The 23,533-nt window shown below is 46.8% G+C and overlaps 6 protein-coding genes across 28 annotated transcripts; 1 reads left to right on the top strand and 5 right to left on the bottom strand.

The window, feature by feature from the left end:
- Positions 1-312: 312 nt before the first annotated feature.
- On the bottom strand, positions 313-1,974 carry LOC112893602 (UBP1-associated protein 2B-like). The gene has a single exon (XM_025961025.1). It carries the CDS (start codon positions 1,819-1,821, stop codon positions 574-576), a length of 1,248 nt encoding a protein of 415 aa, XP_025816810.1. The 5' UTR covers positions 1,822-1,974; the 3' UTR covers positions 313-573.
- A 1,907-nt stretch (positions 1,975-3,881) lies between these two features.
- LOC112879101 (pre-mRNA-splicing factor ISY1 homolog) lies at positions 3,882-6,806 on the top strand. Its single transcript, XM_025943465.1, has 2 exons — positions 3,882-4,957; positions 6,295-6,806. The coding sequence occupies exon 1, from the start codon at positions 4,014-4,016 to the stop codon at positions 4,947-4,949; it is 936 nt and encodes a 311-aa protein (XP_025799250.1). The 5' UTR covers positions 3,882-4,013; the 3' UTR covers positions 4,950-4,957; positions 6,295-6,806.
- A 383-nt stretch (positions 6,807-7,189) lies between these two features.
- LOC112879100 (transcription termination factor MTERF5, chloroplastic-like) lies at positions 7,190-9,906 on the bottom strand. Its single transcript, XM_025943464.1, has 4 exons — positions 9,626-9,906; positions 8,833-8,882; positions 8,514-8,735; positions 7,190-8,433 (listed from the first exon to the last, which is right to left on the bottom strand). The coding sequence occupies exons 1-4, from the start codon at positions 9,736-9,738 to the stop codon at positions 7,361-7,363; spliced, it is 1,458 nt and encodes a 485-aa protein (XP_025799249.1). The 5' UTR covers positions 9,739-9,906; the 3' UTR covers positions 7,190-7,360.
- Positions 9,907-10,219: 313 nt separating this feature from the next.
- Positions 10,220-12,551, bottom strand: LOC112879102 (protein phosphatase inhibitor 2-like). 2 transcript variants are annotated; one of them, XM_025943467.1, is made up of 5 exons: positions 11,901-12,551; positions 11,743-11,818; positions 11,556-11,671; positions 11,285-11,446; positions 10,220-10,662 (listed from the first exon to the last, which is right to left on the bottom strand). In XM_025943467.1, exons 2-5 carry the CDS (start codon positions 11,769-11,771, stop codon positions 10,538-10,540), a joined length of 432 nt encoding a protein of 143 aa, XP_025799252.1. In that variant the 5' UTR covers positions 11,772-11,818; positions 11,901-12,551; the 3' UTR covers positions 10,220-10,537. The 2 variants fall into 2 exon arrangements, with proteins under 2 accessions (XP_025799252.1, XP_025799251.1); XM_025943466.1 differs by lacking the exon at positions 11,901-12,551 and having other exon boundaries at positions 11,743-11,894.
- A 692-nt stretch (positions 12,552-13,243) lies between these two features.
- On the bottom strand, positions 13,244-20,235 carry LOC112879098 (cyclin-dependent kinase G-1-like). Of its 22 annotated transcripts, none has more exons than XM_025943459.1 (10): positions 18,525-19,921; positions 18,299-18,427; positions 18,062-18,197; positions 17,892-17,980; positions 17,689-17,800; positions 17,499-17,605; positions 15,736-17,397; positions 15,622-15,650; positions 14,578-14,680; positions 13,244-14,037 (listed from the first exon to the last, which is right to left on the bottom strand). In XM_025943459.1, the coding sequence occupies exons 1-7, from the start codon at positions 19,919-19,921 to the stop codon at positions 17,304-17,306; spliced, it is 2,064 nt and encodes a 687-aa protein (XP_025799244.1). In that variant the 3' UTR covers positions 13,244-14,037; positions 14,578-14,680; positions 15,622-15,650; positions 15,736-17,303. The 22 variants fall into 22 exon arrangements, with proteins under 22 accessions (XP_025799244.1, XP_025799242.1, XP_025799246.1 ...); XM_025943457.1 differs by having other exon boundaries at positions 14,578-14,653; XM_025943461.1 differs by having other exon boundaries at positions 14,578-14,648.
- A 1,206-nt stretch (positions 20,236-21,441) lies between these two features.
- Positions 21,442-23,484, bottom strand: LOC112902022 (remorin 4.1-like). The gene is made up of 3 exons (XM_025970919.1): positions 22,540-23,484; positions 22,180-22,261; positions 21,442-22,049 (listed from the first exon to the last, which is right to left on the bottom strand). The coding sequence occupies exons 1-3, from the start codon at positions 23,202-23,204 to the stop codon at positions 21,828-21,830; spliced, it is 969 nt and encodes a 322-aa protein (XP_025826704.1). The 5' UTR covers positions 23,205-23,484; the 3' UTR covers positions 21,442-21,827.
- Positions 23,485-23,533: the final 49 nt, after the last annotated feature.

Genomic DNA, 23,533 nt, shown 5'->3' with positions numbered 1-23,533 from the left:
ACCTGTTATTTCAGATTTCTTCATCCTTGACAGAGAATGGGAGAAAAACAGGTGTTCAAAAGGTACCTGTAAGTCTGTAACTTCATAGCTCTGTGGAGCAAGAGGAAGTCTTGTTTGAATCTTCTCAAGGCTGCTATCCAGGAATCCTCCAAGGCTCCAATTACATGTTGCAGAATATTTTGCTCTCAAAGCTTACAGCACCACAAATCACACTTCTCTCGTTTTCAGAATAAGTATTCGGGTAAAAAGAACCAAACTAATTCTGAATTGCAAGATTCACAGAGATAAACAGGTCCAAGATTTGCTCTCACTTGTTTCTAGGAATGATGCATTCACTGACAGCATTACAGATTATGAGTCTGTTCTACAAACTATCTACAAAATCACATTTTCCTAGTAATTAGATATCATAATCATATCTCCCATGATAAGCAGGGCAACTGTAAACCATGGGAATGAGATGCACAGAAGCAACTAAGGTTGCAGTTCCTTACTTTGGAGTGAAAGTAGCATGAAGTCCCTGCTTAGGTTCTATTCGAGTTCTTGTCTAGCAAAATGTCATGATACTTTCACCTATCTTCCCAGGTACTGCTGTATCAAGCCAGGTCTAGCTGACAATCTACCAGGATGCGAAGCGCCCAAGGAATTTTTTGCCCCAATTATAGGCTCAATGGTTGAAGTACCAGCTCTAGTAGTGTCACCCAATCCAATATGCCCAATTGCAGCTCCACAATGACTTGGTGGTTTGCTCGATGTGCCATGAATCAGCGAAGAGGGCACAGCCGTGGCAACAGGGGCTGCACCAAGTATACCAGCGCCACCTGCAGGCACATTCTGACGAAATAGAACGGTGGCCGTCGTTGAGCTACTCCCCTTCGCCGTCAGCACAATCGGCGGATTCGATGAAAGCAGCGACTGCTTGGATGTCAATGCAAGGTCCTTGGCCTGGACAGAGGGCAAGACTGCGGCAATAGCGCCACCATTGCTCTGGACACCTGTGTCCACGGGTGCGGCGGTAGCATGCTTCCTGTTGGTCACCCTGTATGCGCGCCGGCACTGGAGCTCACACCCGTCGAACACCTTGGTGGGCTCCTCGAGGGCCTTCCTGAGCCCCTCGGGCGTCTTGTAGAAGAAGATGGCGTACCCGCGAAAGAGCCCGGTATCCCGGTCGGCGGCGAGGGGTCCCTCCTCGATCTCGCCGAACTTGGAGAAGAACCCCCTCAGGTCGTCGTGCGCGGCGCGCTCGGGCACGTTGTCGACGAAGAGCTTGCGGTCGGATGAGGAGGACTGTGCAATGGGGCCGAGGGCGGCGAGTTGGCAGGCGACTGGCCGGCCGTCCACGCGCTTGGAAGAATCGGCGAGAGCGCGGCGCGCGTCGGAGCGGCGGCGGAAGGTGACGAAGCCGTAGCCTCGGCAACGGCCCGTGGCGCGGTCGGCGACGGCGTGGCACTCGTCGAGAGCGCCGAAGGGGGCGAACGCTGCGGCCAGCGAGGCGGCGGTAGCGCCCGGGCCGAGACCGTGCACGAAGAGGCGGCGGTGCGCGGCGTCGGAGGCGGCGGAGGCAGCGAGGCGGGAGAGCAGGGCGGGGTCGCGGAGGCAGGCGTCGGTGAGGAGGTCCAGGAGCTCGTCCCTGGTGAATGGCTCCAGTAGCTTACCGATAGCTTCCTCCGCCTCCTCGCGCTCGCCGGCCGCCGATGGTTCCGCCATTGGTGGGTTCGTCGCCACGAAGTCCTCGCCGTCGACTTCTCCGTCGGCCGTCTCCCGATGGACTCGCTCCGCCGGCGGCTCAACCTTGCGGGGCCGCTTCCGCCTCCGAACCATGAGGGATTTCGATTTGGGGTGTGGGGTGTGGGCGCGATCGCCGGCGGGGCGGTGCAAGCGGGGTCGAACGGCGGCGGCGAACCACTTCCGTTGTCTATTGCGCAGAAGATTTCGGCTTTGGCCCCTGAGATGGGTTTGTACTGCTCCCAGTTTGCTATTTGTTGCTGATATTCAATTTCTAATCCGGAGAAAATTCACATGTCTACGAAATGTAAATACATTTGCAAGGCCTTCTGGATTTAAAATTTGTCAGCATATTAAACCATTCTGGTTCACCAAAATAGCATTACCTAATGTTAGGCATCGTTATCTAAATAGGCAAGATTTAATTGCATCACAGTGATATAGTAGTAGTTGAGCAGTAGATATTTAAGATTTAATTGCATCACTCCCTATATAAATTGACGGAAAAAATTTAAAATCTTTATAAATAGATGGGAGCAGTAGGAATTTTTTTAGAGGTAGGACACCCTCTTCACATTATATTGGCTCACTGAGCTAATTCATGACCAATTTGATTCCTATCCCTTCACACGAACTCGACACTAACAATATCTTATGGTTCTTGTTCGGCTTCTTAGATGATGTACGCAAAGAGAGACCACTCATCTATGCAGAAGGTTTACGATGTTTTATAAAGCTCTTCCTGCTTTCTGATACACTGTAAAAAAATAATTATTTAAGATGAATGGATATGCGTCTGAAAATAATTCTTTAATATAATAATGAAGTGATATTAAGTGGAAAGTGAATCAGAAGAATCTACATTTTTCAATTTTGAGCATCTTACTTCATTTCAAAAAAATCACTTCAAGAGATTATTTTAGAATCACTTCTATGTAAAATTTGTTTAAGGAGTCTCGTCGAACAAACTTTTAGTCCGATCAGGGGCGGAGCTACAGGGTATGCCACATGGGCCATGCTATACCTGTAAATCCATCCAACGGAGGCAGCCCACGTTTTTTCCATTATCGAGACGTTTCTGGTGTTGCTCGTCTGAAACCCCGAGGGGACGATTCAATCCTTTCCACAGTTCTACTAATTCTACCTCCATCCTCCGGCTACTACCTATGATAAACATTAGTTCTACCAAAGCCTGCAGGCTACCTTGTGTAGCAAAATACGAACGTGATAAGATATTTTTGGTCCGTGTCCTTCATATGACGGACATTAGTGCCGATGATGGACTGACTATACCAGATTGAATTGCATTTGTTCCATCAACTTCTAATCTTAGCTGACCAATATGGTATAGGTACTCATAATCCCGTATGTTTCTATGGTTGTCATGTCCGTCAGGCCTCTGATTTTGGAGAAACTTTTGATCGCTTAATCCAAATCCAAATACTCGTCTGATTAGTCATCTTCAACATACTCTTCCACAGTTTGATCAAATCACTTGTTCCCGCACTCCAAAGTGTGCCGCTTCAATATTTACGACGACCTGATGTCCATGCTAGCCTAACTCCTCCTGGCTCTAGCCAACAAACGCCTCGCACCATTATTGGAAAAAAAACGCACCATGTTGAGTTGTAAGATATTAAAAGATATATATTTTAAGTAAACTATTATTATGCTTTTAATTATTTTATGATCCTGTAATGTTTAGCAAAATTTATAACTTTTTTAATCAAATCGTTCTCTGCTTACATAATTATATGTTTGATCCGGCATACCCTAAGCTAAAATTCTAGATCCATCGCTGTGCTCAAAGCATCAGCTCAATCAAATACCGTATGGATTTCTTAAGAAAAACTTGATACGATCTAAATGTCTGGGGTTCAAATTTCTCAGATCAATATTTGCTTCATGATTGCTTAAGTTTTTCAGCGCAATGTTGCCGCCAAACGAAGAAGTCAGACTTCGACGATGAGGACTAGGGTATGAAGTTCATACTTCGTAGTCCTCTTCTATCTCAAAGTGGAGTGCTCAAATTTCTGAGTTCGATTTAACCGTCCTCCTTTGTATCTCCATCGATCTGGACCGTTGGATCCTCATCAGACGCCGCCTAACCGACTAGGGAAGGCTGGATGGTTCACCCAGGCCGCTCGTAGTCGTAGAACAGGATCTCAGACTCCGTCGAGCCCAATCCCCCAAATCCCAATCGAACCCGCCCGCCGCTCCCCCCCAAACCCTCGCCCTGCTCGAGAACCTCGCCGCCGCCGGCCGCCGTCTCCGCCCCACCGGCCGCCATGGCTCGCAACGAGGAGAAGGCGCAGTCGATGCTGAACCGCTTCATCACGATGAAGCAGGAGGAGAAGCGCAAGCCCCGCGAGCGCCGGCCGTACCTCGCCTCCGAGTGCCGCGACCTCGCCGACGCCGAGCGCTGGCGCTCCGAGATCCTCCGCGAGATCGGCGCCAAGGTCGCCGAGATCCAGAACGAGGGCCTCGGCGAGCACCGCCTCCGCGACCTCAACGACGAGATCAACAAGCTCCTCCGCGAGCGCGGCCACTGGGAGCGGCGCATCGTCGAGCTAGGCGGCCGCGACTACTCCCGCAGCTCCAACGCGCCGCTCATGACCGACCTCGACGGCAACATCGTCGCCGTCCCCAACCCCTCGGGCCGCGGGCCAGGGTACCGCTACTTCGGCGCCGCCAGGAAGCTCCCCGGCGTGCGGGAGCTCTTCGACAAGCCGCCTGAGACGCGGAAGCGCCGCACCCGCTACGAGATCCACAAGCGCATCAACGCCGGGTACTACGGGTACTATGACGACGAGGACGGCGTGCTGGAGCGCCTTGAGGCCCCTGCCGAGAAGCGCATGCGGGAGGAGGTCGTTACAGAGTGGCACCGCGTGGAGCGGGTGCGGCGGGAGGCCATGAAGGGGGTGGTGAGCGGCGAGGTGGCTGCCGCCGGTGGGTGCAGTGGGGAAGCTGCTAGGGAGGTGCTGTTTGAGGGGGTGGAGGAGGAGGTTGAAGAAGAGAGGAAGCGTGAGGAAGAGAAGAGGGAAAGGGAGAAAGGGGAGGACGCTGGGAGGGAATTTGTTGCACATGTGCCGCTACCTGATGAGAAGGAGATTGAGCGTATGGTCTTAGAGAGGAAGAAGAAGGAGCTGCTTAGCAAGTATACAAGCGATACCCTGCTGGTTGAGCAGGAGGAGGCCAAGGAGATGCTCAATGTGCGACGCTAGAGAAGACGGTCTGTTCTTGATTTACATGCCTCCAATGAAAATTTTTAACTGATGTAGTGATCTTGACTTCAAGTACTGTAGTCATGTGTTCAATATGCTTTAGAGTTAAGAAGATGAGTGCTCTTAGTTTTGCTGCCGTCTAAATTATTTGCACCATTACTGTTGGTGTCGTCTTGCTGCAAAGAATTCATTTGATGACGAGTGCCTCTTTTTACATTTTTTAATCCATTGTTTGCAATGTATTGGTATATTGTGTTTCTGAATGTTAAAAGCTGTGTTCAGCTACTATCACCAATACTACTTCACTAACCCAGCTGTACCCATATCCAATGCTTCGATACTCCAATACTAACTATATATCATGATCATGTTGTTTTTGGAGGTCGTGTGTCGTCGTACCCATATCCTGTACCGGTGATATGTAGGTGTTCAGTATGGCAGTATAGATGTCGGAATGTGTTTTTGGATGTTCAAAGCTGTGTTCAGTATTACACTACAGATTTCTAAAGCTCTCAACCTTTACTGCTTGTGCGGAAAATTGATTGATTGTTTTGGCATTGATGCCTGTGCTGCTCAATCAATGCTGCCACTAATTAGTTGTGTTCATCTAACTTTCTGAGACCTGGTTAAATTTGGTGTCAGGGCTCCATACAAGCTCTTGCTTTAGCACAAGTCATGCATAAGCTGAAATTTTTTTGCTGTAGCAACAAGGTCTAAAACTCTTAATCATATACCTTAAACCAAATAAGCAAGTAAGAAGTGGAATTTTATATGTTATTCACTTCTTTTGTATTTCAATTAGTTCCATAAGCATTGCGAAAGCACTTGCCTGTCATGTAAAAAATCGATGCTAAAATTCAACTATATTTTTTGTGCTGACTGTTGAAACAGAAAATCACCATTCAAGCAGAAATTAAACACGGCTGCCTGGGTGATCTGCCTTACAAGCAGATACTTGTGCAAGTATCCATCTTTCTTGATAAATCAATATATATGCCTTTTGCTCTGATTTGTGGAATAGATTGTGTTTGCTCAAGCAAGTCAGATTTGTGAAATAAGGTAAGACTGCATTCTACAAGCAAATCTGAACGATTTCCTGTGCCGTGTGTATCTGTCCTGATCCATCGTATCATTTGCAGTATGTGATATTGTGTTCTGATTTGTTTTTACTATGCTAACACCTTTCCATGTTGTGGTATGGAGTGCCATCTTGCTTGCATGTCCTATTGTGCTCCTTTTCTTTGTGATGCATCAGTGAAACTGCTTGATCTTACTGCCTTTATTTGTGTATTCAAGTATGAAGAGTTACTGTCTCACGGTCTCAAACCCGGTTCCTTTTAACCAGGTTGCACAACTGCCGCATTGGTGGATTCTTCATGGTTTGAAGCTGAGAGGTGCGCGCTGAAGCGCACAAAGAAATGATCTTTCAGTGGCTGGCATCGACGCAAACCTAGAAGATGTCTAATGTGAAAGAAAAGGGGTTTGCCTGAATTGCATAGGTGTGTTTAATCAGCCTGAATGATGACTGGTGCCTGCCTGCCTGATGGCAGGTTGATGAATGCTAAACCAGCGGCAGGCGCGCCGAGTATATGGGCACAGTGCACTGTAACTGTTATCATGCACTTGGCCATTGGCTACAGACTCAGAATTTCAGTGATACAAGAGGATCTGACGCTATCTTCATGCACTTGGCCATTGGCTGCAGACACTCAGAATTTCAGTGATACAGGAGGATCTGACGCTATCTTTCATTTAGCTCGATAGGTGTTTTCGCCCTGTTTACACCTCTGGAACCTACATCATGAAAAATTTCCGTGAAACAAGAGAATCAGACGTTTAAGCATTGTTTCGGTCTCATCTCGTGTGTCAGTCTATCAGCGCACATAGCCAGTTGCCCCAATTGTGTGGCAGTACTGTTAGAGTGCTCGTGCAATTGTATTTTGGAAGGTACTTTTTTTTTTTGGATAGTATTTTGGGAGGTACGGTTGAAAGCAAGCGGGCCATTAGTAAAAAAAACTCCTGAACAAACTTGTAAAACAAACTACAATGTTACGACGAATGCTACTAATTACATAACTACGAATGCTACTAATTGCATAACTGAGCATCAAGCACTCTGAATCTCTGATCGATTTGAATCATAACAGCCACAAATGGCATTTTCTGAGGGATATCTGTCAAAGCTCATTCCCTTGCAAAAGTTAACCAGGTACCTAAATCACCCTACAGCCTAAGTTATATATCAAATTGTCCGCTTTCAAATTTTGCGTATCCATCAAGCCCAACACAAAGGTACTTGCTCTGGAAAATTAAAGCCACATGCCCACATCAATCCCATAAAACATGGCGTGGTGATGATTGTTATCAAATGCAATGCAAAATTGTAATTATCTGAAATTATCATCATCTTTTCAAACTACGGTCCTCTTCTTTTCTAGAATTTCCTCAAACCTGGCATCAGATACTGACAGCATCTGGTTCAAAATCAACCTCACCCCAGAACCAGTCATCCGAGCATACCGTGGCTTTATCCGTTGTTCCAAGCTGTATCCAAAGTATTGCGGAAATTTCACGAGCTCACTCCTTGGGTACTCCATCGTCAGGAAGAACTCATATTTCGGGAGCAAGTTTTCTTCCAAGCTTAACGTATGAATAATTCCAAATCTGTTCACCATAATGCCAATTTCCTCTATGCTAAACTCCCTCGCCAGGAAGAATTCTGTGATTGGCTTCAGCTTCGCCTCGACATTCAGACCAAAAGCCTGTGGACTCTTCTGAATAAGAGATGCAGCATCTGCACCAATAGACCGGAAGTACTCAGCAGTTGGCCTGAGATTGTCATCGATGCTGTAGCTCATGATATGAGGGCATCGTGTCAGGATCTTGCCAATGTTTTTCTTGGAAACTCCTAGCTCAATAAGGAAGCTCACAGTTGTCTCCACCTTGTTCCTGCTGTACGTGAGAAATGCAGGGAACCGGGTAAGCACCTTGCTCCACTGAGCTCTGTTGACACCGATGTTTTCCAAATAAGCCATCATCGGTTTAAGATTGTCTGACATGCTGATCCCACAGAGTTGAGGCCTCTTCCTTATGATTCCTGGAATGCTGGACCTCGGCACACCAAGGTCAAGCAATAGCTCCACCAGGGGTTTTATCTTGCGATCCACATTGTAATATGCAAATGCTGGGAACTTGCGCACAATATTCTTGATCTCCTCATGATCCATACCAAGGTCTAGTAGGTAGACCACTAGCTCAGGGAGGGCTCCCCCTGAGGTTGGTGTGCTTATTCGAGCAACTGCCTTCTGTTTATTTGAGCTCGTGGGTGTAAGTACCATTGAAGAAGACAAGGCTTCCCTTTCCAGAGAAAAAGGATCAGCGAAGTTCTCCACCACCTCGACCAATCTATCGCCATGTTCTCTGGAAAGAGCTTCAAGATATGGAAGGAGAGCATCTCTGATCTCAGGTGTGCTCAGCTCTCTTCCTGAAAAATAAATATGGTGTCAAGTTCAGTATCAGTAAGAAGACATATGTATACAGAAAAGCGCAATAAAAAATCGCAACCTTCAGCATATCGAGATCTGTAAGCAATCTGGAGCTTTGACACCAGGTGCTCAATAAAACCATCTGATTTGTTGACGATCCGTGCAGCTAGCGTACTTCTCAAACCTTTCTGTCTCAAGAATAATGACAGCACAGCTTTTGCCTCCTCTCTTTCTGCAGCAAGTAACCTTGACCGAACCGATGAAGGGCTCTGAGGAGCAGCTACCCATAGTTCATCAGCATCTGCATCGCAATTCGCAGAGTAATTGTGTATGCTACACAGTTAAATTGTGTTAAAGGGTGAACAGGTAATCATTAAAGGGTGAACAGGTAATCTTACATGACTGTGCATTGCATATTGGAAGCTGTCGGGACACTAGAGTACAAGCGCTGAATGGACAGAATGCAGAAATCAGTAAATTGGAGCCAACGAGCAGTGGAGCATGACATATAGTTTAGGAAATCATTGAGTTGTTTATATTTAGGAGCCGAGCTAGGGCTGAAATCATGGAGGCACACACAATTTATACACATCTAAATTCTAATGCAACTATACAAGTACAGTTTTTATACGGTGGAAAACTGAATATTCATATTGTATCCTAAGATGAGTGCTTTTTGAATCACCACCAGAAATTTGACTCCTCCAAGCCTGTTTGGTTTCAAGAGGGTGGGAAAGTGCGGAAATTCAGCTCCAACTATCCAGTCTCCAAAACTAGAACTTAGAGTAGCACACAATGGTGTAGCTAGGAATTCAGGCGAACAGAATGAATATTAAGCTTTACATAACTCGCAAGTTGCAATCAGGCTTGGAGTTTGGGATTAATCTCGGTGCCGTACTTTTAGACGATGACTCTATTAATTCAACATGTTATGAGCCTACAAAAATTCCTGGAACATCGGAATACTGAAAACATCTTCTTTTGCTTTTGGGGCGAAATGGCACATGGTAAAGGAGATGCTCACTGCTGAACGCCGGCCAGCCGGCCAGGGGCATACGCCACCGGGTACCTGTGCTATCCTGGGGCAAGGGGACCCAGGCAGCAGCCGCACGCCCACACCCTCGCAGGCTGGCGCAGAGGCACAGACCCTACACTACACAGAACAAGCTTGAAAACGATAGAGGAGCTTACTTGCATGAGGAGGAGCTCGGCAGGCTGAGCCGCCATGGCTGCAGCTTCCGGCCGCGGGGTTGGCCCGTGGCCGTGCGGAGGTCGAGGGGAGGGGGCGCTTCCAAGCAGGCCATCGCCCGGAATGGGACGACGAAGCACCGCAGCCGCGGGAGTGAAGCGAAGGTTTTCCTGGATGAGGGTAACGTTGCTTTCCGGCCCCTGTTCAGTTCTATCTTTGTTGTTTCCCAGATTGACCCCTCAACTGTCGACAAATCAGTACTTGCCCCTTCTAGATGCCACGATGGACGGACGATTGTTTTCTCAAGAATCAAGATGCTTGTGTTCTAGTAGAATATTAGGAACAGGAACAAGGATTTCCACATGAATCGGTACAAATTCTTGAAACGCCTGGTAAGCGAATGAATGAACCATTTCATTCCCAACAACAGCAGCCTAATCATAACCTGCTCAAGTTTACACGCCAACAGACGACGAGCCACGGAGCATAAGGACCTTTATGCTCATCTAACTGTGGACTTGCAGCTTGCAGGTTGCTACAATCTGCAAGCTAGGACAAGTTTGTCTAGAATTGTAATCGGATTGTAACAAGCTAGATTGCTACAGTCCAACAATCTGCTTGACAATATGAAAGCTGCAATTTACAATTTGCAAGCTAAAACAAACAAGGCCGTCTAGCAGACCATTCATCACTAATTCGTACGCAATTTACCACGTTCCAGCTTGCAGTCATGGCATACAGTTCCGAACTAGTGTAAGGAAGAGAACGGCCAAGTTCTGTGCAGGAAATGCTGAAACAGTTAGCTAAGACATCTAGTAGTCCTCAAGTACCCAAAACCACAAACTTTTCCAAGATTCTAACTGTCATACGATGCAGAAGATTTTCTGATTACAGTTCAGACCGGAACAGAACCATCACTCCTTCCTGTTGTCTGGTACACACTCATCTTCTTCTGCATCATCAGTCATGGTTCCCTTCTGAAGCAGCTCCTTCATCTTATGGTATTCATCATAGTGAACCTTCCGGTGCTCCTCAAAAGCTACAAAGGGACATGGGTTAGTTCTTCCTTGTTCCAAACACAAAACAGTCGATAGGAAAAATACATGCAAGAATTTTTTTCTCCATTTATGATAATCAATCTTAGCTGAACCATTGTTAATTACCCATAAAAAGAGCTAAATATCATATAAAACCAAGTTGGCTTCATCTTTTCACCATGCAGTTAATAGTTGAAAATCAGTGGTTTACAAGAAGTCATGACTGAAGTGAAGACAAAACTGAGCAGCCTGAAAAGAGTTCTGCTATACCATACATACCAAGCAGATCATGATAGGTGACATTTCTATGTACTAATATCTTTTGAATCCAAGAATGTAAATAAATCGAAGAAGTCCACTAGAGTCTACAGGTAGGTAAAATTGATTCACAGATAATAAATCGTCACCCGAGATTTAACAACCTATGTTACCTCCTTTAATATGTAACTTCGTTGGATTTATGGCAAAATAAAAGGAGGGTAGTAGGTAAACTGTAACATGGCAATGGAATCATAGGGAGTTAGCGCAAGCAGTGGATGATGGTGTGAAGAGCAACTAGTTTTCCAAATTTAGCACTAGAATGGATAATAGAATCTCATCCAAGAAAGATGTCAGATTAACAACCATTGCCTTGTTTTATGGCTTCTTCATTCTCACATGATTCCCAACTATTTCTGTCGAAAATTTTTCCACTGAAAACAGCTTCAGCTAAAGCAGTCTTGATGGCATCAGCATGAGCAGATTTATCCACCAACTCTTCACTTAATTGTAATGGTGAAACAGGCCCTGCCCATCAGAGTGGATAATCAGATTCATGTCATCTAAGAATTTCTAGTGGTTGTATTTACAGAAAAGCGGGAACCTGGATTCAGTGTGCAAAACCCAGATTACACACCTTCATCTTCATCGGTCATGGGGTGGTAAGGCGTCTTAGGCTCGTTGATCTTCTCTCTTTCTGGTTTGTTTGACTCAATGTCATTCAAGTTATCTTCATCCCATTTGACATGGCACCTGAAACACGTCGATTATAGCATCCTGCTTGGCAAACATTTACATTGAACAGAAATTGAGACGGCACTGACCTCGTCTTCTTGGGTTCTTTAGCTTTCATTGTGTACTGACAAACCGCATGACAGCTCAAGAAAACAGTCTGAGAATCTGCAACAGATTACCACGTAAACATCGCAAAGAGAAGTCAACCTAATATCTCAGGCAATGGGATGATCAAGACCCCACCAACCTGAACATCACTATTTACCGAAAACTACATAACTCCCCATGTACCAAAAGATAATCATAAAATAGAAAAATAGATTAGAACATGATGGAGAACTATATATATATGAAGTCTTAGCCGAAGCAGTCATTATTAAATCGGAACAAAAACATCAACCATATAAGGCAGTATAATCCAGGGCGCATCTGATTTCCATATTAATACTGTCGATCAAACATCAAACCAACAATTAGGTGCCAATTATGCACACTTTATGGCCGAACTGATGCAAACGAAACGATCCAAAAAAAATGCCCCGTAGCCTTCCGCGATCTTTCAATACAACACATACAAAGGACATCCGACCAGAATCGCGCCCATCTGCCCCGTTCGCAGAAATGGGTACAAATCAGACCAGCTCACTAAAAAGCGAGGGGGGGAGGGGGGGGGGGAATCAAAGGCTCGAAGCCGCGGAGACGGGACTGGGAGACGCAACGGCGCCGCGCGATGGGTGGCCTAGGGTAAGCACAACACGCGTGGCGGTGCCGGATTACAAGGAGATGAGCACCAAACACCGCCACGAAACGCCTGTAAATTCGTCCGCCAGAGGACGGCGAGTGAAAGCTACGCCTATGCGCGCGCGCGCCCCGGTTGGGATGACCAGAGAGACGCACCACCCGTGAGGGGAGAGAAGGGGAAGGAGGCGGAAGGGTACCTTGTCGGCGCCCGGCGAGGGAGGAGGAATGGGCGGAGGGCGAGGTAGCGGAAGCGTGGAACCCCTGGCTGGTGCCTGGCCTAGCGGGGACCGAGGGGAGATGCCGGTGTAGGCGACTAGGCGTGGTGGCCGGCTGGCCGCCCGGTTGTTTCTGAAAAACACTGTCGCTGTTACTCTGGATGGTGCACGACGCCCGCTCGCAACGGGCGAGACAAATGATGAAGTTTTTTTCTTTTTGAAAGTTTATGCATAGAAGAGAGAGGAGAGCGTGGAGGTTTGCTTTGAACATAAGCAGAGGTAATCTGTATCAGAAAGTCAAAAGGAAAAAAAAGTACCATGGAGGTCATGCGTTTTTACTTTTCTTTTCGGGTACAAGAAAAAAAATACCATGGAGGCCACCGTTTGCTCGTTCGGTGTTTTGTTTTCATTGCAGTCGCAGGGTTGTAATTTATCTCTTTCCTGTCTTCTGTAGACCCCTTGCGCAGCTACGGGGACTTTGTACTGAACATACACGCAGATGAAACGACACGGCACTAGCATTCTACCACATGTCGTCTATTTTTTTCTTTTTTGAAATAAAACATGTCTATATATTCAAAGAACTTTTGAGACTGTTTACAGAAACTTTGGACTGTCCATGCAAGCTTCTACATGGTTCAGGAACCCAGCAATTCATTTCCCAGTTGTCAAATAACAGGAGGTACTTCAGGCAAATTCGTCAAGTCATCTTGCATATAAGAGACCGGAATCATCATGATTCGAAAAGCTGTGCTCAGCAGTACTCATCACGTCAAAAATTAGCCCAACAAGAAATCTACAGCTCTTGCCCCCAGGGTTTGTTTCTTAAAATAAATCCAAACGAGCCTAACAAACTGCAGCATCTGAGAAACCGGGCTCGACTCGTCAGATTCAATAGTAAGCGCACAAAAGCCTTGCACGGTTGCACCTCTGGACCCTGGCAATCGTGCCTTCCAACATTGTTTGCACTCACAAAACAATGAGCAAAATAAAGGTTAAAACAAGTTAATGAGCCACGAAGTCATAAAAAAACGAGAATAACTCGCTGAAGACAGAAATAATAGCTCCCACAGGTGTACCTAGAGAGTTCAAAGAATTACAAGTCTCTAGAAATCATTTTTAGCTACGAACTTCTATAGACTTCAGCATGATTCAGAGTACAGCTAGAAGGATATTGGAGGATGCATGATGATAATATGCCACCATGAATATGATATAGGAATGGCATCCAATTGAATGTACAGATAAGATCTTTTCAATTAATTGAATATAAGATCCTAAATTGAAATAGTGATTAGTAATCACGTAGCTAACCTATCCATAGCCCTCCACCAGTCTGGAATGTGCCATCTTTTCAATGTTGATCTGACCTGAATGTGCCATCTCCATGGGTGTCCTAAAGGCTGCCATGCCTGCTACCATCCATGCCTAGGTAGCCATGAAATGGAGATGGCATTTGGCCACATTGGATAATTGGAGATGTATATCACTTAAAACTTTTATTTTTAAAACAAACTCACTGAACAAAATGAGATGCCACAAATCAAGCTTCATAGACATTCTGTGGTTCAGACATTAGATCTTGCTACATTACATCATAATTCCCAACAACTACAATGCCCTGAACAATAGTGCTACCTGCAATTCACTGAACAGTAATACCAACTGTAGAGTCCTAAGTTTTCAGGCAACTGAAAGCAGTTAGGTTTCAGGCAAACATGATCTCACAAAACATCACAATTAAGCCAGTATCAAAGACACTGATAACTAAACTATATTCATTACCACAATTATATAGGAGTATCCTCTTTGTTAGTGGCTTCTGTTGGATTTTATCTCCAGATTACTCCAACTTGCTTGAGACTAATAAGCTTTGTGTTTTTAAATATTTGTCCATACAACAGAAGAAATACTTAAAAGTAGGTTACCATCTCCATGCATATGGGAAGTAAACCTTTTGATACTAACCTTTTTGGTCCTGGATAGTTTATGCTTGGAACATCAATTTCCTTAGCATGCCGGGCCGTTACTTTTAGTCACTAGACTAGAAAAATGTGAATCAATGATCCCTCTTGCAATCAGAGGGATAAAACATGTCATGCTCATTGGGGATGACAAGCAACTACAATCATGGTAAAGATCCCAGTGTGACCTCCATATAGGATCATTTGAATATCATGTTCCCTAATATTATTCCTTATGTTTGTTACCAGTGATTATTTCTGTACATGCATAGTCTAGTTTCCAAATAAAAACTTCTATGGAAAATTATAGAAGGTCTAAATGCCAAGATCCATAAAAACATTCATCTCCCTAGCATTATTTATTGTACTTATTCATTCATTCATGCTGAAGGTGGTATGGAAGAGCACAGTAGTCAGAGTTCAAAAAATATGGTTGAGGGTTCTGTTACACTGTTACTGGCCTATATTGTTTGTAGACTTGTTTGGAGGTATACCTAACCTTTCAGGTTTCAAATAGCATGTAGGTTTTCAGGGTTTCCTTAAATCTATTTCGTGTATCTTTGGTTTAAAATTAATGCAACATGCTCGAACCAGAAGACGGAAAACTTAAGTTGGTGCAATATCTCAATATCAAGCCCAAGTATCAGCTTTGCGAGAAAGAATTGGAAGTTTTCAGAACCATTGGGTTTCTTTCAGATAAAGTACACACTGTTTATTAACTTCAAGGTGATAAAAAGGACTATAATATTTTGAACAGTTAGATGCAATCATTGTGGGAATGTAGGATTTCTCGATTCTGATAGTAGAGCTAATGTAGCCTTGACAAAAGCAAAGTATGTTAACTTTTTTCCTTTTTTTTTTTGGGGGGGGGGGGGGGTTTATTTTGGCAAAAGAACTGGACCATTGGACAATTCAATATACTGCGTTTTCATCTAAATATTTTTTTCCACCTGAACTGCCTTTGGATCCAGGACACAGGAATGATAAAAGATGATGATGAGCACATGAAACAAAACTGGAGTGCAATGAGGAAGAGGTCAGGAGTTACCAAGGTAGTTAAAGGAGCTGACCTGAACTCTGCCAAGTGAAGAAGAACACGTGAAGATTAACAAATAATTTAGCATAAAGCAGCAATGTACAGAAGATAAGATAGTAGACTGACCCCTTGGATTCACAGTAATAGGTGACACCTTTAAAGTCCCAGCCACAAAGAAAGTCAGTTCAAGTATAATAGTCTGACATCCAAGAAAGCTTCTTGTCTTGATACAGCCACAGCTTTAAGCTGCAGACGTGTCACATAACGTTTACAGTGAGTTAAGTAAACTTTCTAACAAGTTCATCAAGAATTATATCATTGTTTGAACATTAATTGTGCAACAAAAATCATCAGGACCAGGTCTAACGGAACAAATATGACATTCCCAAACAACAGCTGATAGATCTAGTTTGACAAGTTCCAGCAAGGATGCTAACCACAAATGCAATAGTGTCTCACAAGAAATGGCTTAGTTTCTCAGAAGAAGTGGCTTAAGCTGAAGCAATGAAGTTACAACAGATAAGCTCACAGAAATGAAGATCTCAGCACAGGTGCAAGGATTATTAAGCCATCTGCAAATTTTTAATTTAGCAGAACATTAGAAAATTATGGCATGTTCAAAAGAATGCCCAAGAAGATCAAACGAAGAACTGTCAATATTTTGGGAAGATGACAGTAAACTGTAGCCAAGCTCCAACCATCATAGTTATATCACTGTGTGTTCAGGAAAGCAACCAACAAAAGATATAGATATCTGTTTCCACATTCTGAAGCCATTTAGGCTACTGCAAAAGACTGAAGGAACTCACATATTTAAACATAAGTCTCTCCGTTGCCATACCCGGACTGAATGGTTTGTTAGATGCATATAGAAACTCAATGATCCAAAACTGTCTAATGCCGTTATTAATTCTTGGAAATAGAAAATTCCTGTGTCAGGTAACATTTGCACCTTTGCAAATGAGGAAGCTATATATTTACTAGACCAGGTACACCAAGGATCAAGACAACAATTTAAAAGCGCCACTGGATGGTGTCATAGTAGATAATAACTCTATTAAGTACAAACCAGTCTTTAACAAAATTAAAATAAGAAATGAAAGGGACAGATTCATCACATTTTTTACAATAGCATATCAGCAGAGGGAATAGGCTCCTCAGTATTTTACCTTACAATTTGCGATAAGAGTGCATCAATTTCCTTGTAAAAACAAAATACACCCTTCCCTTCGCTTTGTTCAACTCTTGCAAACAAAATGGAAAGACCAAAAGAAAGATGAAATACTTGAACAGAGTAAAATAAAATAGGATGTCATTAATATCTCATTGATTACTGATTACAAGGCAACGATATATGATATTTTACACAGAGAAGTTTCAGAGGTCAAACCGGTGTACCCAATAGGCCCAACCTTCAAATGAAATTGAAAGTGAACTAGATCTACGCCTTATAATGATGGTGGATTAGAATGTGACCTGAGTTCTGATAGAGACTTAAGCCTGACATTTGAATAGTAGCTGAATGGACCATAATGAAATATTTTATTCCCTTCTGATCCCATGCCTGCTATAGAACAGAATCAGTTGTCACCACACACTAAGTGGACAGGTTACTTTCATGTCTTGGCACATGTACTCACAGTTATTCACACTGAAAATTGGATTACTGCAGCAAGCCCAAATCTGATTTCAGATCAGCCAAAAAGACCACGATCTCCTGAGCTCCCTTGTTCTTTCATCTGCTGCTCCACCAGGGGATCAGGGCTCTTCATGTATTTCTTGATCCTCCTGCATGCCAGGAATGCAATATATAGCCACATTAATCAAAATTTTCAGTTTTTGCGTGTTAATATTTGAAACCAAATGAGCTAGTGAGTAGTGACCCGTACCTGTCTTGTTCATTCAGAGCAGGAAACGTTGGCATGAAATCCTTTGTTTTGGGCAGAGGAACCTCGCGGAACCACTCATGGTTTAAGGCATCACCTGCAGATATGCGCTGCATGAGAGAAACAAGTATATTAAGGAGCATGCAAAATGAGTATAGAAAAGTCAGGTAATAGAATGGAGAACATATATTACCTTCTCAGGGTCATATGTCAACAACCTATTTAGCAGGTCAAATCCAGCTTCTGACAAGGTCAACCCTCCCGTGAAGGATACAGCTGGAAACTTGTCCCTTAACCTATTGTACCTGAGGTGGGAAATCAAAGGTAAGACTTCCATAATGTGAACCTGCATATTCAAATCACAAACAGCAGCAATAGAAGAGGGTAGCCACTTACCGTTGCTTTACAAATTTGCATTTGGCACCGGGCAATTTTGAATAACCATGCCACCGTTCCTCATTGGGTGTGCCAAGTATTCTAAATATCTGCAATAGAAGTTACTGTGCGATTAGATTTCACTGATGTAGTGATAGCAAACAAAATAGAGTAAACCACACACCATGTACCTTATCAAGTTGACCTATCTCATTTTTCCCAGTAAAGAGTGGCTCTTTTGATAAGAGTTCTGCCATTATGCAACCCAATGACCACATATCAATAGCAGTAGAATACTCCTTTGCTCCTAAAAGTAGTTCCGGAGCCCTGAAATCATAAGGAGCAAACAATGAGCCATCATTCGAAACAAAGTGAAATCATGATATAAAAACAACATATGAAAAATCTTATGCTGGCCCATAACTTACCTATACCACAAAGTCACAACTGGTTGAGTGTAAGGTTTTAGCGGGCCGCCATATTGACGAGAGAGTCCAAAATCACATATTTTCAACTCACCACGGTTATTCAGGAGGAGATTCGATGTCTTGAGATCCCTACAAAGCAACACAACATTACTATATCGTACAAAACACAAAGACCATTCAGAATCATGCCAGATTGGGAAGAAAAAATTCAGTAGTTTGTCATTACCTGTGCAGTACCCAATTGTCATGAAGATACTTCACGCCTTCTAGCAGCTGAAGCATCAAACATTTGACCTCACTTTGGGTATATGGTTGCTTCATCTTCTCCATGACACCCTTCAGGTCATGCTCCATGTACTCCATCACCATGAAAGTATCATCATCATGTCCACCAACAACTATTTCCTTGACATCCACAATTGAAGGGTGGTCAAAGGATAAGAGGATATTTATTTCCCTAAGAGAGGTCAATGGAAAACCTTCCCGTTCCTTATCCATCTTGACCTTCTTCAATGCAACAATCTCACCACTTTTCTTGTCCCTCACCCTAAAAACAACTCCATATGTACCCTCATTGATTGTGTTGAGCCTCTCGAACTCATCAATACTTCTACAGCCCTGAAGCATGTTAAAGCACCTACGTGGTGGACGTACAGCCTCAGGTGTTTTAGACCTGCGTGCATCACTCCCAAAATCAGTATAACCAACAGAAGAATCAATGACATCCTCCTTCTCAACATCCATGCAGTCACCCCTGTCTACCTGGATATTCCAGTTTTCGCTACCCATGGAGTTAGACGAACTTGAGGAGCTTCCTCTTGATGTTTGAACCCGTGGCACTTCTCCAAGCTCTGGGATTGCAACTTTCTCTGTAGATCTCCATTCAGACAAGTTAGCAGGAGAGACACTTTTCTTCTTTTGGGGCACAATCACTTCTTCCTCCTCATCATCAGCTTCTGCCCATCTTGAAGTAAAGATGTTTCCCATTGTTGGGCACTCCTCTTCCCCCACCATAACCCCATTCTTCTCATGTTCATGACAACATTCTGCCTCATGAGTAACCACTGAAACATCCAAATGTTTTGTTGGGCTTGAGCACCCACCAACCGTGGCCATAGGACTGTCATTTGATAAAGGAGGTGGCGAAGGCAAAGGGAACTCCGCTGCTGCGGTGTCTACTACTCCCCTGCTCCGCACATCATCTATCGCCTGCAACTTTGAGACATGGGCATCCAGGACTACAGGTGAGTGCTTCCTCTTCTTACTTGGTGGTAACACACTACCGTCCTTGCAAACTCCCAGAAAACCATCCTCCCTCGGTACCCCGGCCTTCAATGGGCGCCCACCAGACTCCTCCGAGCCGCTGCCGCTTGAGACCTCGCCAGGCTCCCTACCATTCTCCCTTCTTGACGGTCGGCTCCTCGGTGGCGGATACGGCGAGCGGTGGCGACGGTGCCCGATGTCGCGGCCCCCGCTGCGGCCGCCGTCGCCGCGGTCCGAGTCGCGGTCCCGGCTCGGGTGGCGATGGCGATACTCCTTGCTCCTCCTGGAGCGCTCCGGGTCGAGCTCCCGCCCCCTCGCCACGTCATGGCTCCTGTAGCCCGCGTGCCGCGGCGCAGCCATGGGGCGCAAGCAGGGATCACTCGGGACGGGGCAAATCCACTGGATCCCAAAAATTCACGGCGAAATTGGCAGCCAAACCCTAGATCCCCGGACCAAAACAGCAAACCCTAGAACAAAATCGGGCGCGCTAGGGTCGAACTGGGGATAGGATGAGACCTCACGGACGCTCGGATTGGAGAATTGGCCAAACTGGCACTCTGATTTGAGCGATTTGGTTTGCGCCGCGCGAAAGCTTATCGCGGGGGTCGGTCACGCGACACGAATAGACGAGGGAAGAAGGGAAGGCAAGCGTGACTTGCCGACGCGGCTTCGTGGTCTCGTCGTCGTGGAGGAGACCGCGTCGAACTTGGGCGGCGGGGCGAGACGCGGCATGGCGACTTGCCGACATGACGAGGCCCAAGGACCATGGCAGGTGGGGTACACACTTTGGCTGGTCCAACTTGTCAGTGGGTTCTGAGCAATTCACGGTAACGTCGGACGCCTCGGGGGGAAGCACACCTGCTCAGAAACTTTCGTGGCCGACTTGATGGTGGGGCACGGTGTCAGTGGCTACGGGTTTGGCAAATATATAATGGCATGTCGGTTTTCAGGTTTCAGCCTTCCCAAATCTGAAATCCACAAAAAAATTCTTTATTAGAGAAATTTGCACATATTTTCCTTGCCAAAATGCATGGGACGGTCTCTTGAAAGAAATGATGAAATAGGAACTATGACAAGGCATAGCGTAGTGGCTTAAGTGTGTAGATCAAACGTATGAGTGTTATTAATTCTTGCATATCGTAGACTGTGTCTTGGGTTTTCATGAGAAAATAAATAGTTTCACTAATTTAGTTTAGAAGTAGAAGTAGAAGTAGCCAAAGACCGAGATGCAAGACAATTGTAATGTGATGCTCCTACACGAACACGATGCAGAAGCAGGTTTGTAAAATGAAAAGCTTGTCAAGGGAAGAACTACTAACAAAGACCTAAAGTGTTATACAGTTGCCGGATGGGAGGCAAATGTGGCAACACAAACAAACAGCACTAGCTTGATGTTGGCTACAACTATTCAAGCATTGGAGGCTATAAGGCCTCACGCAAAAAAAAAATGATGCTAGAATGAATAAAATGCAACTATAAGGCAGAGAAGTTGCTATCAAACAGTTGAGCTGTCCTGGAAGTGAAGGGCAAAACAAAAGACCTAACAACACTAGCCTAAGGCAGACCTCCATCCTTGTGTTTAATACTTCCTCCGTTGTAAGTTGCAGATCGTTTTGGCAAATTTAGATCTACAATTTAAAACGGAGGAAATATACAATATTCTTTTATCTTAAGAACATTTCCACTTCCACCATATCCAGTCCCTTCGGTACGGAACTTTGTTGATGTGAGAAGAAATATGAAGGGGAGAAAGAAAAGCACGGCAGGAAAAAAAAAGTAAACATCTTGTCGAATGTGTTAACTGTTAAGAGTATTTACAATTATGAGTTATCTGTTTATCGCACCTTTTCAGTCAGCTGAAGATGAGACCCTGAAGAAGATTTAAAAATGTATTTTCCTTTCCTTTATTGACTTTCGCAGATAAAATCAAGCCGTCTAGAACTTTCTGTCTGCGCTGCGCATCACAAAACTCCACGGTCGAAAACAGGGCACGAGTAACGGTCGCGAGCCGCAACCACGGAGTCCACTCGACAAGGACGAGCGACCGAGACTCTGGGAACTGAACACCACACCCTTTGACTGCCACACCGCACGTGCGGTCTCCATCAGAACAGAAGACCAAAACGTGCGCGCACCAGCGCTCGGCCACGTATGACGCATCAACGCAACGCCCGGGAACACGCACACGCACGAGCGACGTCCCAACTCCCAAACCCCCGGCGCTCCCTGCGCGCTCTGCGCGTGCACGAGCACGGGCTCACGGCGTTCAGCTGCACATCAGCGGCAGCTTGAGCGAGAACCCGGTGGAGGAGGAGGACGGCAGATGCCCGGTCCGCCGCAGCACGTCGGCCTTGTCCCCGACCCGCGCGGCGCGGCGGCTCAGCTTGGCCTCCGCCGCCGCGCGCTTCTCCCTGGCCGCCGCCTGCGCCGAGGCCAGCTTGCTCGCCGTCTTCTCCCGCGCCCGCAGCTTCATCCTCTCCGCCTTGGCCTGCCCAGCAAAACCAAGCCGTTTCTCATTGTCCAAAGCAGCAGAATGCTCAGGGCTGTTCGCCCTGTGCTGTTCGGCAAGTCCATTTAAATCTGCAGGTTGATGAGACTGGAACACGATCGTACTGTACCTCGGTCATCTTCATCTCCAGCTCGGCCTTCTGCCGCCGCCGGTTCTCCCAGGCCTGTATCTTCATCTCCTCGCGCCGGTACCTGTGAAAAAAGAGTGGCGTCGTCAGCACGCGCAGTACAGGACAAGCTGCGAAAGGTCTTCCTGGCGTGTCGGCGTGGTGACTCGCTGGAGGGTCAGGGACACAGGGCGACGCCGGCCCGGCCGGTGCACGCACCAGCACTGCTCGGCGACTGTTGCCGCGGCAGTAGCGCTTTGTTTGTTGCTTCACATGGCTCGGCAGCGTGCGGACGAGAAAGAGGAAGCAGCGCAAGAGCGCATTGGTAGTAGCGGACAAGGACAGGGAGAGATGGGCGGTCACCTGGCCATGTGCTTGGCGCGCTCGGCGGCGTCCCACGCCCCGGCGGGCGACACAGCCGTCGGCGCCGCGGCTTCCCCGCGCTCCTCGGCGTCGGCGTCGGCGCCCTTGCAGGGGTGGCCCCGGGGCGATCCGCCGTCCGGTCGGCACCGCGACGCGTGGGTTCCGCTCGCGCGCCCCGCCGTGGACGGCGCCGGCGCCGGCGCCGGGTCGGCCGCCAGGGTGGCGCGGGGGGTGTTGGCCCTGGACGGCTCCTTGCTCCCGGCCGGCGTCATCTCCGTGCCGATGTCCCGCAGCGAGAGGCACCTCGGCTGCTGCCCGTACGCCAGCACGGAGTCCACCCTCTTCGTCTGCGCCTCCGTCTCCGCGTCCCCGTCGTCCCGCGCGCCAGGCCCCGCCGCCGCGGGCACGGCGGCGGCGGCGGCGTCCGCGGCGCTCCACGAGTGCCTCCCCTTCTGCGACGCCGACGGCAGCAGCAGCCGGTCGTCGGCGCAGGAGCTCCGGCGCCGGTCGTCGTCGGGCGCCCGGGAGGAGGAGAGCCACCGCTGCGCGTCGTCCCACTTGGACGGCCTCGGCTTCGCCCTGACGTAGCAGGCCAGCAGCCCCCTCCCGCTCCCGCCGCCCGCGTCGTAGCTCAGGCTCATCATCCCCTGAGACGATCTCCTCATCTCCTAGAACTGCACGAGAGCAGGAACACAAAGGATGGGGCTGTGCACTGGGTGACAGACACGGGAAGGGGCCTGAAGCCTGAACTGGACGACGGGACAGCAAGAGATGGCAGCGAGCTGAGCTCAGCTCGGAGACGCAGCGGCCGGGTGGGACGCGGCGAAATAAGAAGGGCGACGCCACGACGTACGACACGGGATAGCTGGACGACACGAGAGGGCACTGAATGGAGCGATGGCGACGGGCGCTGTGACCGCGCGTCTGCCCTGCGGCGGGAAGGGTAGCCATCCACCAGAAAAGGCCCGGACCGGAGCTCGGCCTCATGATTGGC

Source organism: Panicum hallii, chromosome 1 (genome assembly GCF_002211085.1).
Source record: "Panicum hallii strain FIL2 chromosome 1, PHallii_v3.1, whole genome shotgun sequence".
Classification (NCBI taxonomy): domain Eukaryota; kingdom Viridiplantae; phylum Streptophyta; class Magnoliopsida; order Poales; family Poaceae; genus Panicum; species Panicum hallii.
Note: the sequence above shows the minus strand (reverse complement) of the source record. Positions and strands in the feature narration are given on the sequence as shown.

What these genes read in the sequence shown, in the direction of transcription:
- LOC112902022 (XM_025970919.1), bottom strand. Translation starts at nt 23,204, where the DNA reads ATGAGGAGATCGTCTCAGGGGATGATGAGCCTGAGCTACGACGCGGGC. An exon ending in CGCGCCAAGCACATGGCCAG is followed by an intron (nt 22,262 to 22,539) that starts GTGACCGCCCAT and finishes CTTTTTTCACAG; the next exon opens with GTACCGGCGCGAGGAGATGA. An exon ending in TGGAGATGAAGATGACCGAG is followed by an intron (nt 22,050 to 22,179) that starts GTACAGTACGAT and finishes TTTGCTGGGCAG; the next exon opens with GCCAAGGCGGAGAGGATGAA.
- LOC112879102 (XM_025943467.1), bottom strand. Translation starts at nt 11,771, where the DNA reads ATGAAAGCTAAAGAACCCAAGAAGACGAG. An exon ending in AAAGAACCCAAGAAGACGAG is followed by an intron (nt 11,672 to 11,742) that starts GTCAGTGCCGTC and finishes GACGTGTTTCAG; the next exon opens with GTGCCATGTCAAATGGGATG. An exon ending in CATGACCGATGAAGATGAAG is followed by an intron (nt 11,447 to 11,555) that starts GTGTGTAATCTG and finishes TCTGATGGGCAG; the next exon opens with GGCCTGTTTCACCATTACAA.
- LOC112879098 (XM_025943440.1), bottom strand. Translation starts at nt 19,921, where the DNA reads ATGGCTGCGCCGCGGCACGCGGGCTACAGGAGCCATGACGTGGCGAGG. An exon ending in GACAATTGGGTACTGCACAG is followed by an intron (nt 18,428 to 18,524) that starts GTAATGACAAAC and finishes GTTGCTTTGTAG; the next exon opens with GGATCTCAAGACATCGAATC. An exon ending in TGCAAATTTGTAAAGCAACG is followed by an intron (nt 17,801 to 17,891) that starts GTAAGTGGCTAC and finishes TTCCCACCTCAG; the next exon opens with GTACAATAGGTTAAGGGACA.
- LOC112879100 (XM_025943464.1), bottom strand. Translation starts at nt 9,738, where the DNA reads ATGGCCTGCTTGGAAGCGCCCCCTCCCCTCGACCTCCGCACGGCCACG. An exon ending in CCGAGCTCCTCCTCATGCAA is followed by an intron (nt 8,883 to 9,625) that starts GTAAGCTCCTCT and finishes CTGTCCATTCAG; the next exon opens with CGCTTGTACTCTAGTGTCCC. An exon ending in AATATGCAATGCACAGTCAT is followed by an intron (nt 8,736 to 8,832) that starts GTAAGATTACCT and finishes ATTGCGATGCAG; the next exon opens with ATGCTGATGAACTATGGGTA.
- LOC112879101 (XM_025943465.1), top strand. Translation starts at nt 4,014, where the DNA reads ATGGCTCGCAACGAGGAGAAGGCGCAGTCGATGCTGAACCGCTTCATC.
- LOC112893602 (XM_025961025.1), bottom strand. Translation starts at nt 1,821, where the DNA reads ATGGTTCGGAGGCGGAAGCGGCCCCGCAAGGTTGAGCCGCCGGCGGAG.